Here is a 17171-nt window from a genome sequence, read left to right as displayed (position 1 = left end):
TCAGTTGAATGCAATCCCTGACTTCTCCATTTATAGGGGTGGCGCTATTTCCTCCCATCTGAGGCATTTCCTGGGAGTAATGAGAGACAGACATGACACTCAGAAGCTTTAACCCTTATTACACCAGGGTCACAGCCGCACCCTACACAGAAGGAACAGGATCGGCAGGATTTGTCTTGGTTACACTTTCACTTTGTCAGAATTCCCCTCCTCCGGGTACTTTCCAGAATATCCTGCATCTTCCTGCATCACACAGAGACATCTGCTGATCCAGGTGACGGTCGCCCCCCTCTCTGTGTGTATAGAGGGGTCCGGGTCCTGTGTGTCGCCTGCAGCGGCCGGTACGTATAGAGCAGACTATAGGAAAGGGGGAGTAATATGGGGACCCCTCACATAGGTTACTAGGGACCTACTATCTTTGTATAGATGGCGCCCCCTTCTGGTGCACACATTGCATGCTATAGGATTATGAGTGCAGCTCTGGAGTATCCGGGGGCTTCTGTTGGGGTCTTATTTCTGTCTTGTTCAGTTCTTCCAGGTTTGAGGCGTCTGGGTCCGGCCATGAGCAGGTGGTTCTGGGGGTGCGCTCTGCTGGTGCTGGTGTTGGGGGTGGGCGTCTGGGGGTCTCAGCACACGGAGGTGGGCAGCGAGGCGCTCAGACTGGTCAGAGAGGATTTCCACAACAGAACCAAAATGAAAAACGCCTTCCAAGTGTCGTCCAAGCCGAGCGCAGAGTACGAGGTGAGAGCGCGGGGGGGTCCCAGGGCGGAGGTGGAGGGTCTCTATACACGTTTCTACGGATATTTCTTCCTTTTTCAGGATCTTTCGGATGGGACGTTTGTTAAAGTAAAATTCACAATGAAACAGACAAACTGCAAGAGACAGAAGTGGATGAGCCCCGACTGCGCCCCCATAATGACGTCCAAGGTGGGGGCCGCGCCTGGAGCTGTGTGTATATGAGTGGATGTATATGTATCTGTATACACGTATAGTGTCGTCTCATATACATTGTATCTTCCTATCAGAGGACGCTCAGCTGCCCTTAGTAAATGACCCCCATTGTATCTTCCTATCAGAGGACGCTCAGCTGCCCTTAGTAAATGACCCCCATTGTATCCTCCTATCAGAGGACGCTCAGCTGCCCTTAGTAACTGACCCCCATTGTATCCTCCTATCAGAGGACGCTCAGCTGCCCTTAGTAAATGACCCCCATTGTATCCTCCTATCAGAGGACGCTCAGCTGCCCTTAGTAAATGACCCCCATTGTGTCTTCCTATCAGAGGACGCTCAGCTGCCCTTAGTAAATGACCCCCATTGTATCTTCCTATCAGAGGACGCTCAGCTGCCCTTAGTAAATGACCCCCATTGTATCCTCCTATCAGAGGACGCTCAGCTGCCCTTAGTAAATGACCCCCATTGTATCTTCCTATCAGAGGACGCTCAGCTGCCCTTAGTAAATGACCCCCATTGTATCCTCCTATCAGAGGACGCTCAGCTGCCCTTAGTAACTGACCCCCATTGTATCCTCCTATCAGAGGACGCTCAGCTGCCCTTAGTAAATGACCCCCATTGTATCCTCCTATCAGAGGACGCTCAGCTGCCCTTAGTAAATGACCCCCATTGTGTCTTCCTATCAGAGGACGCTCACCTGCCCTTAGTAAATGACCCCCATTGTATCTTCCTATCAGAGGACGCTCAGCTGCCCTTAGTAAATGACCCCCATTGTATCCTCCTATCAGAGGACGCTCAGCTGCCCTTAGTAACTGACCCCCATTGTGTCTTCCTATCAGAGGACGCTCAGCTGCCCTTAGTAAATGACCCCCATTGTGTCTTCCTATCAGAGGACGCTCAGCTGCCCTTAGTAAATGACCCCCATTGTGTCTTCCTATCAGAGGACGCTCAGCTGCCCTTAGTAAATGACCCCCATTGTATCTTCCTATCAGAGGACGCTCAGCTGCCCTTAGTAAATGACCCCCATTGTATCCTCCTATCAGAGGACGCTCAGCTGCCCTTAGTAAATGACCCCCATTGTGTCTTCCTATCAGAGGACGCTCAGCTGCCCTTAGTAAATGACCCCCATTGTATCCTCCTATCAGAGGACGCTCAGCTGCCCTTAGTAAATGACCCCCATTGTATCCTCCTATCAGAGGACGCTCAGCTGCCCTTAGTAAATGACCCCCATTGTATCTTCCTATCAGAGGACGCTCAGCTGCCCTTAGTAAATGACCCCCATTGTGTCTTCCTATCAGAGGACGCTCAGCTGCCCTTAGTAAATGACCCCCATTGTGTCTTCCTATCAGAGGACGCTCAGCTGCCCTTAGTAAATGACCCCCATTGTGTCTTCCTATCAGAGGACGCTCAGCTGCCCTTAGTAAATGACCCCCATTGTATCTTCCTATCAGAGGAGGCTCAGCTGCCCTTAGTAACTGACCCCCATTGTATCTACCTATCAGAGGACGCTCAGCTGCCCTTAGTAAATGACCCCCATTGTGTCTTCCTATCAGAGGACGCTCAGCTGCCCTTAGTAAATGACCCCCATCGTATCCTCCTATCAGAGGACGCTCAGCTGTCCTTAGTAAATGACCCCCATTGTATCTTCCTATCAGAGGACGCTCAGCTGCCCTTAGTAAATGACCCCCATTGTATCTTCCTATCAGAGGACGCTCAGCTGCCCTTAGTAATGACCCCCATTGTGTCTTCCTATCAGAGGACGCTCAGCTGCCCTTAGTAAATGACCCCCATTGTATCCTCCTATCAGAGGACGCTCAGCTGCCCTTAGTAAATGACCCCCATTGTGTCTTCCTATCAGAGGACGCTCAGCTGCCCTTAGTAAATGACCCCCATTGTATCCTCCTATCAGAGGACGCTCAGCTGCCCTTAGTAAATGACCCCCATTGTATCTTCCTATCAGAGGACGCTCAGCTGCCCTTAGTAAATGACCCCCATTGTATCTTCCTATCAGAGGACGCTCAGCTGCCCTTAGTAAATGACCCCCATTGTATCTTCCTATCAGAGGACGCTCAGCTGCCCTTAGTAAATGACCCCCATTGTGTCTTCCTATCAGAGGACGCTCAGCTGCCCTTAGTAAATGACCCCCATTGTGTCTTCCTATCAGAGGACGCTCAGCTGCCCTTAGTAAATGACCCCCATTGTATCCTCCTATCAGAGGACGCTCAGCTGCCCTTAGTAAATGACCCCCATTGTATCCTCCTATCAGAGGACGCTCAGCTGCCCTTAGTAAATGACCCCCATTGTGTCTTCCTATCAGAGGACGCTCAGCTGCCCTTAGTAAATGACCCCCATTGTGTCTTCCTATCAGAGGACGCTCAGCTGCCCTTAGTAAATGACCCCCATTGTGTCTTCCTATCAGAGGACGCTCAGCTGCCCTTAGTAAATGACCCCCATTGTATCTTCCTATCAGAGGACGCTCAGCTGCCCTTAGTAAATGACCCCCATTGTATCCTCCTATCAGAGGACGCTCAGCTGCCCTTAGTAAATGACCCCCATCGTATCCTCCTATCAGAGGACGCTCAGCTGCCCTTAGTAAATGACCCCCATTGTGTCTTCCTATCAGAGGAGGCTCAGCTGCCCTTAGTAAATGACCCCCATTGTATCTTCCTATCAGAGGACGCTCAGCTGTCCTTAGTAAATGACCCCCATTGTATCTTCCTATCAGAGGACGCTCAGCTGCCCTTAGTAACTGACCCCCATTGTATCTTCCTATCAGAGGACGCTCAGCTGCCCTTAGTAAATGACCCCCATTGTATCTTCCTATCAGAGGACGCTCAGCTGCCCTTAGTAATGACCCCCATTGTGTCTTCCTATCAGAGGACGCTCAGCTGCCCTTAGTAAATGACCCCCATTGTGTCTTCCTATCAGAGGACGCTCAGCTGCCCTTAGTAAATGACCCCCATTGTATCCTCCTATCAGAGGACGCTCAGCTGCCCTTAGTAAATGACCCCCATTGTATCCTCCTATCAGAGGACGCTCAGCTGTCCTTAGTAAATGACCCCCATTGTGTCTTCCTATCAGAGGACGCTCAGCTGCCCTTAGTAAATGACCCCCATTGTATCCTCCTATCAGAGGACGCTCAGCTGCCCTTAGTAAATGACCCCCATTGTGTCTTCCTATCAGAGGACGCTCAGCTGCCCTTAGTAAATGACCCCCATTGTATCCTCCTATCAGAGGACGCTCAGCTGCCCTTAGTAAATGACCCCCATTGTATCCTCCTATCAGAGGACGCTCAGCTGTCCTTAGTAAATGACCCCCATTGTATCTTCCTATCAGAGGACGCTCAGCTGCCCTTAGTAACTGACCCCCATTGTATCCTCCTATCAGAGGAGGCTCAGCTGCCCTTAGTAAATGACCCCCATTGTGTCTTCCTATCAGAGGACGCTCAGCTGCCCTTAGTAAATGACCCCCATTGTATCTTCCTATCAGAGGACGCTCAGCTGCCCTTAGTAACTGACCCCCATTGTGTCTTCCTATCAGAGGACGCTCAGCTGCCCTTAGTAAATGACCCCCATTGTATCTTCCTATCAGAGGACGCTCAGCTGTCCTTAGTAAATGACCCCCATTGTGTCTTCCTATCAGAGGACGCTCAGCTGCCCTTAGTAAATGACCCCCATCGTATCCTCCTATCAGAGGACGCTCAGCTGTCCTTAGTAAATGACCCCCATTGTGTCTTCCTATCAGAGGACGCTCAGCTGCCCTTAGTAAATGACCCCCATTGTATCTTCCTATCAGAGGACGCTCAGCTGCCCTTAGTAAATGACCCCCATTGTATCTTCCTATCAGAGGACGCTCAGCTGCCCTTAGTAAATGACCCCCATTGTATCCTCCTATCAGAGGACGCTCAGCTGCCCTTAGTAAATGACCCCCATTGTGCCTTCCTATCAGAGGACGCTCAGCTGCCCTTAGTAAATGACCCCCATTGTATCCTCCTATCAGAGGACGCTCAGCTGCCCTTAGTAAATGACCCCCATTGTATCTTCCTATCAGAGGACGCTCAGCTGCCCTTAGTAAATGACCCCCATTGTATCTTCCTATCAGAGGACACTCAGCTGCCCTTAGTAACTGACCCCCATTGTATCCTCCTATCAGAGGACGCTCAGCTGCCCTTAGTAACTGACCCCCATTGTATCTTCCTATCAGAGGACGCTCAGCTGCCCTTAGTAAATGACCCCCATTGTATCCTCCTATCAGAGGACGCTCAGCTGCCCTTAGTAAATGACCCCCATTGTATCTTCCTATCAGAGGACGCTCAGCTGCCCTTAGTAAATGACCCCCATTGTGTCTTCCTATCAGAGGACGCTCAGCTGCCCTTAGTAAATGACCCCCATTGTATCCTCCTATCAGAGGACGCTCAGCTGCCCTTAGTAAATGACCCCCATTGTATCCTCCTATCAGAGGACGCTCAGCTGCCCTTAGTAAATGACCCCCATTGTGTCTTCCTATCAGAGGACGCTCAGCTGCCCTTAGTAAATGACCCCCATTGTATCTTCCTATCAGAGGACGCTCAGCTGCCCTTAGTAAATGACCCCCATTGTATCCTCCTATCAGAGGACGCTCAGCTGCCCTTAGTAAATGACCCCCATTGTATCCTCCTATCAGAGGACGCTCAGCTGCCCTTAGTAAATGACCCCCATTGTGTCTTCCTATCAGAGGACGCTCAGCTGCCCTTAGTAAATGACCCCCATTGTGTCTTCCTATCAGAGGACGCTCAGCTGCCCTTAGTAAATGACCCCCATTGTGTCTTCCTATCAGAGGACGCTCAGCTGCCCTTAGTAAATGACCCCCATTGTGTCTTCCTATCAGAGGACGCTCAGCTGCCCTTAGTAAATGACCCCCATTGTGTCTTCCTATCAGAGGACGCTCAGCTGCCCTTAGTAAATGACCCCCATTGTGTCTTCCTATCAGAGGACGCTCAGCTGTCCTTAGTAAATGACCCCCATCGTATCCTCCTATCAGAGGACGCTCAGCTGTCCTTAGTAAATGACCCTCATTGTGTCTTCCTATCAGAGGACGCTCAGCTGCCCTTAGTAACTGACCCCCATTGTATCCTCCTATCAGAGGACGCTCAGCTGCCCTTAGTAAATGACCCCCATTGTATCTTCCTATCAGAGGACGCTCAGCTGCCCTTAGTAAATGACCCCCATTGTATCTTCCTATCAGAGGACGCTCAGCTGCCCTTAGTAATGACCCCCATTGTGTCTTCCTATCAGAGGACGCTCAGCTGCCCTTAGTAAATGACCCCCATTGTGTCTTCCTATCAGAGGACGCTCAGCTGCCCTTAGTAAATGACCCCCATTGTATCCTCCTATCAGAGGACGCTCAGCTGCCCTTAGTAAATGACCCCCATCGTATCCTCCTATCAGAGGACGCTCAGCTGTCCTTAGTAAATGACCCCCATCGTATCCTCCTATCAGAGGACGCTCAGCTGTCCTTAGTAAATGACCCCCATTGTGTCTTCCTATCAGAGGACGCTCAGCTGCCCTTAGTAAATGACCCCCATTGTATCTTCCTATCAGAGGACGCTCAGCTGCCCTTAGTAAATGACCCCCATTGTATCTTCCTATCAGAGGACGCTCAGCTGCCCTTAGTAACTGACCCCCATTGTGTCTTCCTATCAGAGGACGCTCAGCTGCCCTTAGTAAATGACCCCCATTGTATCTTCCTATCAGAGGACGCTCAGCTGCCCTTAGTAATGACCCCCATTGTATCCTCCTATCAGAGGACGCTCAGCTGCCCTTAGTAAATGACCCCCATTGTGTCTTCCTATCAGAGGACGCACAGCTGCCCTTAGTAAATGACCCCCATTGTATCTTCCTATCAGAGGACGCTCAGCTGCCCTTAGTAAATGACCCCCATTGTGTCTTCCTATCAGAGGACGCTCAGCTGCCCTTAGTAAATGACCCCCATTGTGTCTTCCTATCAGAGGACGCACAGCTGCCCTTAGTAAATGACCCCCATTGTATCTTCCTATCAGAGGACGCTCAGCTGCCCTTAGTAAATGACCCCCATTGTATCCTCCTATCAGAGGACGCTCAGCTGCCCTTAGTAAATGACCCCCATTGTATCTTCCTATCAGAGGACGCTCAGCTGCCCTTAGTAATGACCCCCATTGTATCCTCCTATCAGAGGACGCTCAGCTGCCCTTAGTAAATGACCCCCATTGTGTCTTCCTATCAGAGGACGCTCAGCTGCCCTTAGTAACTGACCCCCATTGTATCCTCCTATCAGAGGAGGCTCAGCTGCCCTTAGTAAATGACCCCCATTGTGTCTTCCTATCAGAGGACGCTCAGCTGCCCTTAGTAAATGACCCCCATTGTGTCTTCCTATCAGAGGACGCTCAGCTGTCCTTAGTAAATGACCCCCATTGTATCCTCCTATCAGAGGACGCTCAGCTGCCCTTAGTAAATGACCCCCATTGTGTCTTCCTATCAGAGGACGCTCAGCTGCCCTTAGTAACTGACCCCCATTGTATCTTCCTATCAGAGGACGCTCAGCTGCCCTTAGTAAATGACCCCCATTGTATCTTCCTATCAGAGGACGCTCAGCTGCCCTTAGTAAATGACCCCCATTGTATCTTCCTATCAGAGGACGCTCAGCTGCCCTTAGTAAATGACCCCCATCGTATCCTCCTATCAGAGGACGCTCAGCTGCCCTTAGTAAATGACCCCCATTGTGTCTTCCTATCAGAGGACGCTCAGCTGCCCTTAGTAAATGACCCCCATTGTATCTTCCTATCAGAGGACGCTCAGCTGCCCTTAGTAAATGACCCCCATTGTATCTTCCTATCAGAGGACGCTCAGCTGCCCTTAGTAAATGACCCCCATTGTATCTTCCTATCAGAGGACGCTCAGCTGCCCTTAGTAAATGACCCCCATCGTATCCTCCTATCAGAGGACGCTCAGCTGCCCTTAGTAAATGACCCCCATTGTATCCTCCTATCAGAGGACGCTCAGCTGCCCTTAGTAACTGACCCCCATTGTATCCTCCTATCAGAGGACGCTCAGCTGCCCTTAGTAAATGACCCCCATTGTACCTTCCTATCAGAGGACGCTCAGCTGCCCTTAGTAAATGACCCCCATTGTATCCTCCTATCAGAGGACGCTCAGCTGTCCTTAGTAAATGACCCCCATTGTATCCTCCTATCAGAGGACGCTCAGCTGCCCTTAGTAAATGACCCCCATTGTATCTTCCTATCAGAGGACGCTCAGCTGCCCTTAGTAAATGACCCCCATTGTATCTTCCTATCAGAGGACGCTCAGCTGCCCTTAGTAAATGACCCCCATCGTATCCTCCTATCAGAGGACGCTCAGCTGCCCTTAGTAAATGACCCCCATTGTATCCTCCTATCAGAGGACGCTCAGCTGCCCTTAGTAACTGACCCCCATTGTATCCTCCTATCAGAGGACGCTCAGCTGCCCTTAGTAACTGACCCCCATTGTATCCTCCTATCAGAGGACGCTCAGCTGCCCTTAGTAACTGACCCCCATTGTGTCTTCCTATCAGAGGACGCTCAGCTGCCCTTAGTAAATGACCCCCATTGTGTCCTCCTATCAGAGGACGCTCAGCTGCCCTTAGTAATGACCCCCATTGTATCTTCCTATCAGAGGACGCTCAGCTGCCCTTAGTAAATGACCCCCATTGTGTCTTCCTATCAGAGGACGCTCAGCTGCCCTTAGTAAATGACCCCCATTGTATCTTCCTATCAGAGGACGCTCAGCTGCCCTTAGTAAATGACCCCCATTGTGTCTTCCTATCAGAGGACGCTCAGCTGCCCTTAGTAAATGACCCCCATTGTGTCTTCCTATCAGAGGACGCTCAGCTGCCCTTAGTAAATGACCCCCATTGTATCTTCCTATCAGAGGACGCTCAGCTGCCCTTAGTAAATGACCCCCATCGTATCCTCCTATCAGAGGACGCTCAGCTGCCCTTAGTAAATGACCCCCATTGTATCCTCCTATCAGAGGACGCTCAGCTGCCCTTAGTAACTGACCCCCATTGTATCCTCCTATCAGAGGACGCTCAGCTGCCCTTAGTAAATGACCCCCATTGTATCTTCCTATCAGAGGACGCTCAGCTGCCCTTAGTAAATGACCCCCATTGTGTCTTCCTATCAGAGGACGCTCAGCTGCCCTTAGTAACTGACCCCCATTGTATCCTCCTATCAGAGGACGCTCAGCTGCCCTTAGTAAATGACCCCCATTGTGTCTTCCTATCAGAGGACGCTCAGCTGCCCTTAGTAAATGACCCCCATTGTGTCTTCCTATCAGAGGACGCTCAGCTGCCCTTAGTAAATGACCCCCATTGTATCTTCCTATCAGAGGACGCTCAGCTGCCCTTAGTAAATGACCCCCATTGTATCTTCCTATCAGAGGACGCTCAGCTGCCCTTAGTAAATGACCCCCATTGTGTCTTCCTATCAGAGGACGCTCAGCTGCCCTTAGTAAATGACCCCCATTGTATCTTCCTATCAGAGGACGCTCAGCTGCCCTTAGTAAATGACCCCCATTGTATCCTCCTATCAGAGGACGCTCAGCTGCCCTTAGTAAATGACCCCCATTGTATCTTCCTATCAGAGGACGCTCAGCTGCCCTTAGTAAATGACCCCCATTGTATCTTCCTATCAGAGGACGCTCAGCTGCCCTTAGTAAATGACCCCCATTGTGTCTTCCTATCAGAGGACGCTCAGCTGCCCTTAGTAAATGACCCCCATTGTATCTTCCTATCAGAGGACGCTCAGCTGCCCTTAGTAAATGACCCCCATTGTATCTTCCTATCAGAGGACGCTCAGCTGCCCTTAGTAAATGACCCCCATTGTGTCTTCCTATCAGAGGACGCTCAGCTGCCCTTAGTAACTGACCCCCATTGTGTCTTCCTATCAGAGGACGCTCAGCTGCCCTTAGTAACTGACCCCCATTGTGTCTTCCTATCAGAGGACGCTCAGCTGCCCTTAGTAAATGACCCCCATTGTATCCTCCTATCAGAGGACGCTCAGCTGCCCTTAGTAAATGACCCCCATTGTATCTTCCTATCAGAGGACGCTCAGCTGCCCTTAGTAAATGACCCCCATTGTGTCTTCCTATCAGAGGACGCTCAGCTGCCCTTAGTAAATGACCCCCATTGTATCCTCCTATCAGAGGACGCTCAGCTGCCCTTAGTAAATGACCCCCATTGTATCCTCCTATCAGAGGACGCTCAGCTGCCCTTAGTAAATGACCCCCATTGTATCCTCCTATCAGAGGACGCTCAGCTGCCCTTAGTAAATGACCCCCATTGTATCTTCCTATCAGAGGACGCTCAGCTGCTCTTAGTAAATGACCCCCATTGTATCCTCCTATCAGAGGACGCTCAGCTGCCCTTAGTAACTGACCCCCATTGTATCTACCTATCAGAGGACGCTCAGCTGCCCTTAGTAAATGACCCCCATTGTGTCTTCCTATCAGAGGACGCTCAGCTGCCCTTAGTAAATGACCCCCATTGTATCCTCCTATCAGAGGACGCTCAGCTGCCCTTAGTAACTGACCCCCATTGTATCTACCTATCAGAGGACGCTCAGCTGCCCTTAGTAAATGACCCCCATTGTGTCTTCCTATCAGAGGACGCTCAGCTGCCCTTAGTAAATGACCCCCATTGTATCTACCTATCAGAGGACACTCAGCTGCCCTTAGTAAATGACCCCCATTGTATCCTCCTATCAGAGGACGCTCAGCTGCCCTTAGTAAATGACCCCCATTGTATCTTCCTATCAGAGGACGCTCAGCTGCCCTTAGTAAATGACCCCCATTGTATCCTCCTATCAGAGGACGCTCAGCTGCCCTTAGTAAATGACCCCCATTGTGTCTTCCTATCAGAGGACGCTCAGCTGCCCTTAGTAAATGACCCCCATTGTATCTTCCTATCAGAGGACGCTCAGCTGCCCTTAGTAAATGACCCCCATTGTGTCTTCCTATCAGAGGACGCTCAGCTGCCCTTAGTAAATGACCCCCATTGTATCTACCTATCAGAGGACGCTCAGCTGCCCTTAGTAAATGACCCCCATTGTATCCTCCTATCAGAGGACGCTCAGCTGCCCTTAGTAAATGACCCCCATTGTGTCTTCCTATCAGAGGACGCTCAGCTGCCCTTAGTAAATGACCCCCATTGTATCTTCCTATCAGAGGACGCTCAGCTGCCCTTAGTAAATGACCCCCATTGTATCTTCCTATCAGAGGACGCTCAGCTGCCCTTAGTAAATGACCCCCATTGTATCCTCCTATCAGAGGACGCTCAGCTGCCCTTAGTAAATGACCCCCATTGTATCCTCCTATCAGAGGACGCTCAGCTGTCCTTAGTAATGACCCCCATTGTGTCTTCCTATCAGAGGACGCTCAGCTGCCCTTAGTAAATGACCCCCATTGTGTCTTCCTATCAGAGGACGCTCAGCTGCCCTTAGTAAATGACCCCCATTGTATCTTCCTATCAGAGGACGCTCAGCTGCCCTTAGTAAATGACCCCCATTGTATCTTCCTATCAGAGGACGCTCAGCTGCCCTTAGTAAATGACCCCCATTGTGTCTTCCTATCAGAGGACGCTCAGCTGCCCTTAGTAAATGACCCCCATTGTATCTTCCTATCAGAGGACGCTCAGCTGCCCTTAGTAAATGACCCCCATTGTGTCCTCCTATCAGAGGACGCTCAGCTGCCCTTAGTAAATGACCCCCATTGTGTCTTCCTATCAGAGGACGCTCAGCTGCCCTTAGTAAATGACCCCCATTGTATCCTCCTATCAGAGGACACTCAGCTGCCCTTAGTAAATGACCCCCATTGTATCTTCCTATCAGAGGACGCTCAGCTGCCCTTAGTAAATGACCCCCATTGTATCCTCCTATCAGAGGACGCTCAGCTGCCCTTAGTAAATGACCCCCATTGTATCCTCCTATCAGAGGACGCTCAGCTGCCCTTAGTAAATGACCCCCATTGTGTCTTCCTATCAGAGGACGCTCAGCTGCCCTTAGTAAATGACCCCCATTGTATCTTCCTATCAGAGGACGCTCAGCTGCCCTTAGTAAATGACCCCCATTGTATCTTCCTATCAGAGGAGGCTCAGCTGCCCTTAGTAAATGACCCCCATTGTATCCTCCTATCAGAGGACGCTCAGCTGCCCTTAGTAAATGACCCCCATTGTGTCTTCCTATCAGAGGACGCTCAGCTGCCCTTAGTAAATGACCCCCATTGTATCTTCCTATCAGAGGACGCTCAGCTGCCCTTAGTAAATGACCCCCATTGTGTCTTCCTATCAGAGGACGCTCAGCTGCCCTTAGTAACTGACCCCCATTGTATCCTCCTATCAGAGGACGCTCAGCTGCCCTTAGTAAATGACCCCCATTGTATCTTCCTATCAGAGGACGCTCAGCTGCCCTTAGTAAATGACCCCCATTGTATCCTCCTATCAGAGGACGCTCAGCTGCCCTTAGTAATGACCCCCATTGTATCCTCCTATCAGAGGACGCTCAGCTGCCCTTAGTAAATGACCCCCATTGTATCTTCCTATCAGAGGACGCTCAGCTGCCCTTAGTAAATGACCCCCATTGTGTCTTCCTATCAGAGGACACTCAGCTGCCCTTAGTAAATGACCCCCATTGTATCTTCCTATCAGAGGACGCTCAGCTGCCCTTAGTAAATGACCCCCATTGTGTCTTCCTATCAGAGGACGCTCAGCTGCCCTTAGTAAATGACCCCCATTGTATCCTCCTATCAGAGGACGCTCAGCTGCCCTTAGTAATGACCCCCATTGTATCCTCCTATCAGAGGACGCTCAGCTGCCCTTAGTAAATGACCCCCATTGTGTCCTCCTATCAGAGGAAGCTCAGCTGCCCTTAGTAATGACCCCCATTGTATCTTCCTATCAGAGGACGCTCAGCTGCCCTTAGTAAATGACCCCCATTGTGTCCTCCTATCAGAGGACGCTCAGCTGCCCTTAGTAATGACCCCCATTGTATCTTCCTATCAGAGGACGCTCAGCTGCCCTTAGTAAATGACCCCCATTGTGTCTTCCTATCAGAGGACGCTCAGCTGCCCTTAGTAAATGACCCCCATTGTGTCTTCCTATCAGAGGACGCTCAGCTGCCCTTAGTAAATGACCCCCATTGTGTCTTCCTATCAGAGGACGCTCAGCTGCCCTTAGTAAATGACCCCCATTGTGTCTTCCTATCAGAGGACGCTCAGCTGCCCTTAGTAATGACCCCCATTGTATCCTCCTATCAGAGGACGCTCAGCTGCCCTTAGTAAATGACCCCCATTGTGTCCTCCTATCAGAGGACGCTCAGCTGCCCTTAGTAATGACCCCCATTGTATCTTCCTATCAGAGGACGCTCAGCTGCCCTTAGTAAATGACCCCCATTGTGTCCTCCTATCAGAGGACGCTCAGCTGCCCTTAGTAATGACCCCCATTGTATCCTCCTATCAGAGGACGCTCAGCTGCCCTTAGTAATGACCCCCATTGTATCCTCCTATCAGAGGACGCTCAGCTGCCCTTAGTAAATGACCCCCATTGTGTCTTCCTATCAGAGGACGCTCAGCTGCCCTTAGTAAATGACCCCCATTGTGTCTTCCTATCAGAGGACGCTCAGCTGCCCTTAGTAACTGACCCCCATTGTATCTTCCTATCAGAGGACGCTCAGCTGCCCTTAGTAATGACCCCCATTGTGTCTTCCTATCAGAGGACGCTCAGCTGTCTCGGATGCTTCACCTTCAGTCCTGGACGGGTTCTTCTTAGAACGGGATATCAGAAATGTGTGCGGCAGATCCAGGCGAGGAAGGTAAGTGACCCCCATCCGAGGGAATGTCCTGATCTCTGTAATGTACATGATACCGGATAACCCCGCCCCCCCCCATCTCTCTATAGAAAGAAGTGAAAATCGAAAGACGCAAAGCGTGTGGTAAACTGAGAGGCAAAAAGCCCCAAAACATCGTGGGGGCCTACAGCTTCCAGAGGTAAGACATGAGGGCGCCAGGTGTATGGGAGGGAAACCCCTGGACACCAGGGACCGGGACACTGAACACCGGGGAGCGGGACACTGAACACCGGGGACCGGGACACTGAACACCAGGGACCGGGACACTGAACACCGGGGACCGGGACACTGAACACCGGGGACCGGGACACTGAACACCAGGGACCGGGACACTGAACACCGGGGACCGGGACACTGAACACCGGGGACCGGGACACTGAACACCGGGGACCGGGACACTGAACACCGGGGACCGGGACACTAAGCCACTGGACACCGGGGACCGGGACACTGAACACCGGGGACCGGGACACTAAGCCACCAGTCACCGGGGACCGGGACACTGAACCACTGGACACCAGGGACCGGGACACTGAACCACTGGACACCAGGGACCGGGACACTGAACCACTGGACACCAGGGACCGGGACACTGAACCACTAGTCACCAGGGACCAGGACACTGAACCACTTGTCACCAGGGACCGGGACACTGAACCACTTGTCACCAGGGACCGGGACACTGAACCACTAGTCACCAGGGATCGGGACACTGAACCACTAGACACCAGTGATCGGGACATTGAACCACTAGTCACCAGGGACCAGGACACTGAACCACTAGACACCAGTGATCGGGACACTGAACCACTAGTCACCAGGGACCAGGACACTGAACCACTAGTCACCAGGGACCGGGACACTGAACCACTAGTCACCAGTGATCGGGACACTGAACCACTAGACACCAGTGATCGGGACATTGAACCACTAGTCACTAGGGACCAGGACACTGAACCACTAGACACCAGGGACCAGGACACTGAACCACTAGACACCAGTGATCGGGACACTGAACCACTAGTCACCAGGGACCACGACACTGAACCACTAGACACCAGGGACCGGGACACTGAACCACTAGTCACCAGGGACCAGGACACTGAACCACTAGACACCAGGGACCGGGACACTGAACCACTAGTCACCAGGGACCAGGACACTGAACCACTAGTCACCAGGGACCAGGACACTGAACCACTAGTCACTAGGGACCAGGACACTGAACCACTAGACACCAGGGACCGGGACACTGAACCACTAGTCACCAGGGACCAGGACACTGAACCACTAGTCACCAGGCACCAGGACACTGAACCACTAGTCACCAGGGACCAGGACACTGAACCACTAGACACCAGTGATCGGGACATTGAACCACTAGACACCAGGGCACGGGACACTGAACCACTAGTCACCAGGGACCAGGACACTGAACCACTAGACACCAGTGATCGGGACATTGAACCACTAGACACCAGGGCACGGGACACTGAACCACTGGACACCAGGGACTGGGACACTCAAGCACTGGACACCAGGGCACGGGACACTGAACCACTGGACACCAGGGACCAGGACACTGAACCACTAGTCACCAGGGACCGGGACACTGAACCACTAGTCACCAGGGACCAGGACACTGAACCACTAGACACCAGTGATCGGGACATTGAACCACTAGACACCAGGGACCGGGACACTGAACCACTGGACACCAGGGACCAGGACACTGAACCACTAGACACCAGGGACTGGGACACTCAAGCACTGGACACCAGGGACTGGGACACTGAACCACTAGTCACCAGGGACCAGGACACTGAACCACTAGACACCAGTGATCGGGACATTGAACCACTAGACACCAGGGACCGGGACACTGAACCACTGGACACCAGGGACCAGGACACTGAACCACTAGACACCAGGGACCGGGACACTGAACCACTGGACACCAGGGACCAGGACACTGAACCACTAGACACCAGGGACTGGGACACTGAACCACTAGACACCAGGGACTGGGACACTAAATCATTGGACACCAGGGACTGGGACACTCAAGCACTGGACACCAGGGACTGGGACACTCAAGCACTGGACACCAGGGACTGGGACTCTGGGGATTACACATGTAATGATGTGACGTCTCTGTCTTTCTCTCCGCAGAGCTCCTCGGGGACATTATAATTATTAGCCACGTTCTCCACGCGATGCTGTACATATGACATATATTAAATACTGATAGTAGTAGGTGACATTCTGAGACATGACTGATGTTTAGAGGAGGAGGAGAAATCCCCAGCTGATAACTGCGAGCAGTAGCCTACATTTATTATACAGTCTGCGGAGAGTTCTGGTGTAGACGGCACACAGATAAATACCGGGACAAGCAGCTTCCATATGTAAGACGTGTCTGCGGCCGCAACATCTCGGCATAAATGTGTCGCTCGCCCCTGAAAACTGAGTGCACCAGAAAAACGGGTGCAGGCAGTGCGGGCAGCATGGGCGCCCGCAGGGTGCTCCTGTATTCATGAATGTGGCGCACTCCGGAGGAAAGTCGGACTAGACGCAATCTGCACCACTATTAATAAATGTTACCCGGGGCGCGGAGTCAGGAGGACCAGCAAAGGGTTAATAAGGAGACAGTTTCTGTTCGTCTCCCTGGGGCTCCGGGCAGAGCCCTTCTCTGTATGATGTGATATCAATAAAGAACATTCATAAAAATGTTGTCAGAAGGGTCACATTTTGTGTATTAATAATCAAAAACTATGAAAATACCCTGGACCCCCCCCCCCCCCATATAACATGACATACCTGCTGCATGTAGGACCCACTAATCCTTCCATAGGACTGAGGCAAAGGTTTTCTACCCAGATCCGAGTGTCGTTAAAATGTAGTGCACCTAAATTATTATAAACCCAATGATGTGTGGACAGTGTTATTGTGGCCAATCAGGTAAAGTAAATACAGGCGGTCCCCTACTTAAGAACGCTCGACGTACATACGACCCCTAGTCGTCATATTGGTAATTTTCTGTACTTTAGCCCCAGGCTACAATGATCAGCTGTAACAGTTATCACAGGCGTCTGTAATGAAGCTTTAGTGTTAATCCTGATTCTTATGACAACCCAACATTTTTAAAATCCAATTGTCAGAGACCAAAAAAGTTCTGGCTGGGATTACAATCATAAAATATACCGTTCCGACTTACATACAAACTCAACTTAAGAACAAACCCACAGACCCTATCTTGTATGTAACCCGGGGACTGCCTGTAGTTGTTAAGCATTGGATTTATTGTAGCATGTTTTACTCATTTGCT

The 17171-nt window shown here is 51.3% G+C and overlaps 1 protein-coding gene across 1 annotated transcript; it reads left to right on the top strand.

Moving 5' to 3' along the window:
* The first annotated feature begins 119 nt into the window (after positions 1-119).
* On the top strand, positions 120-16566 carry LOC140134304 (retinoic acid receptor responder protein 2-like). Its single transcript, XM_072154894.1, has 6 exons — positions 120-341; positions 530-741; positions 820-927; positions 13709-13807; positions 13894-13982; positions 16016-16566. Exons 2-6 carry the CDS (start codon positions 562-564, stop codon positions 16041-16043), a joined length of 504 nt encoding a protein of 167 aa, XP_072010995.1. The 5' UTR covers positions 120-341; positions 530-561; the 3' UTR covers positions 16044-16566.
* Positions 16567-17171: the final 605 nt, after the last annotated feature.

The sequence above is a fragment of the Engystomops pustulosus genome, chromosome 5 (assembly GCF_040894005.1).
Source record: "Engystomops pustulosus chromosome 5, aEngPut4.maternal, whole genome shotgun sequence".
NCBI lineage: Eukaryota > Metazoa > Chordata > Amphibia > Anura > Leptodactylidae > Engystomops > Engystomops pustulosus.
The sequence above is the reverse complement of the archived record's forward strand: the minus strand, read 5'-3'. Positions and strand labels throughout refer to the sequence as shown.

Bases quoted from the DNA above. Each gene is read 5' to 3' on its own strand.
- LOC140134304 (XM_072154894.1), top strand. From the start codon at position 562: ATGAGCAGGTGGTTCTGGGGGTGCGCTCTGCTGGTGCTGGTGTTGGGG. The intron at 742-819 runs GTGAGAGCGCGG...TTCCTTTTTCAG, and splicing joins AGCCGAGCGCAGAGTACGAG to GATCTTTCGGATGGGACGTT. The intron at 13,983-16,015 runs GTAAGACATGAG...TTCTCTCCGCAG, and splicing joins GGGGCCTACAGCTTCCAGAG to AGCTCCTCGGGGACATTATA.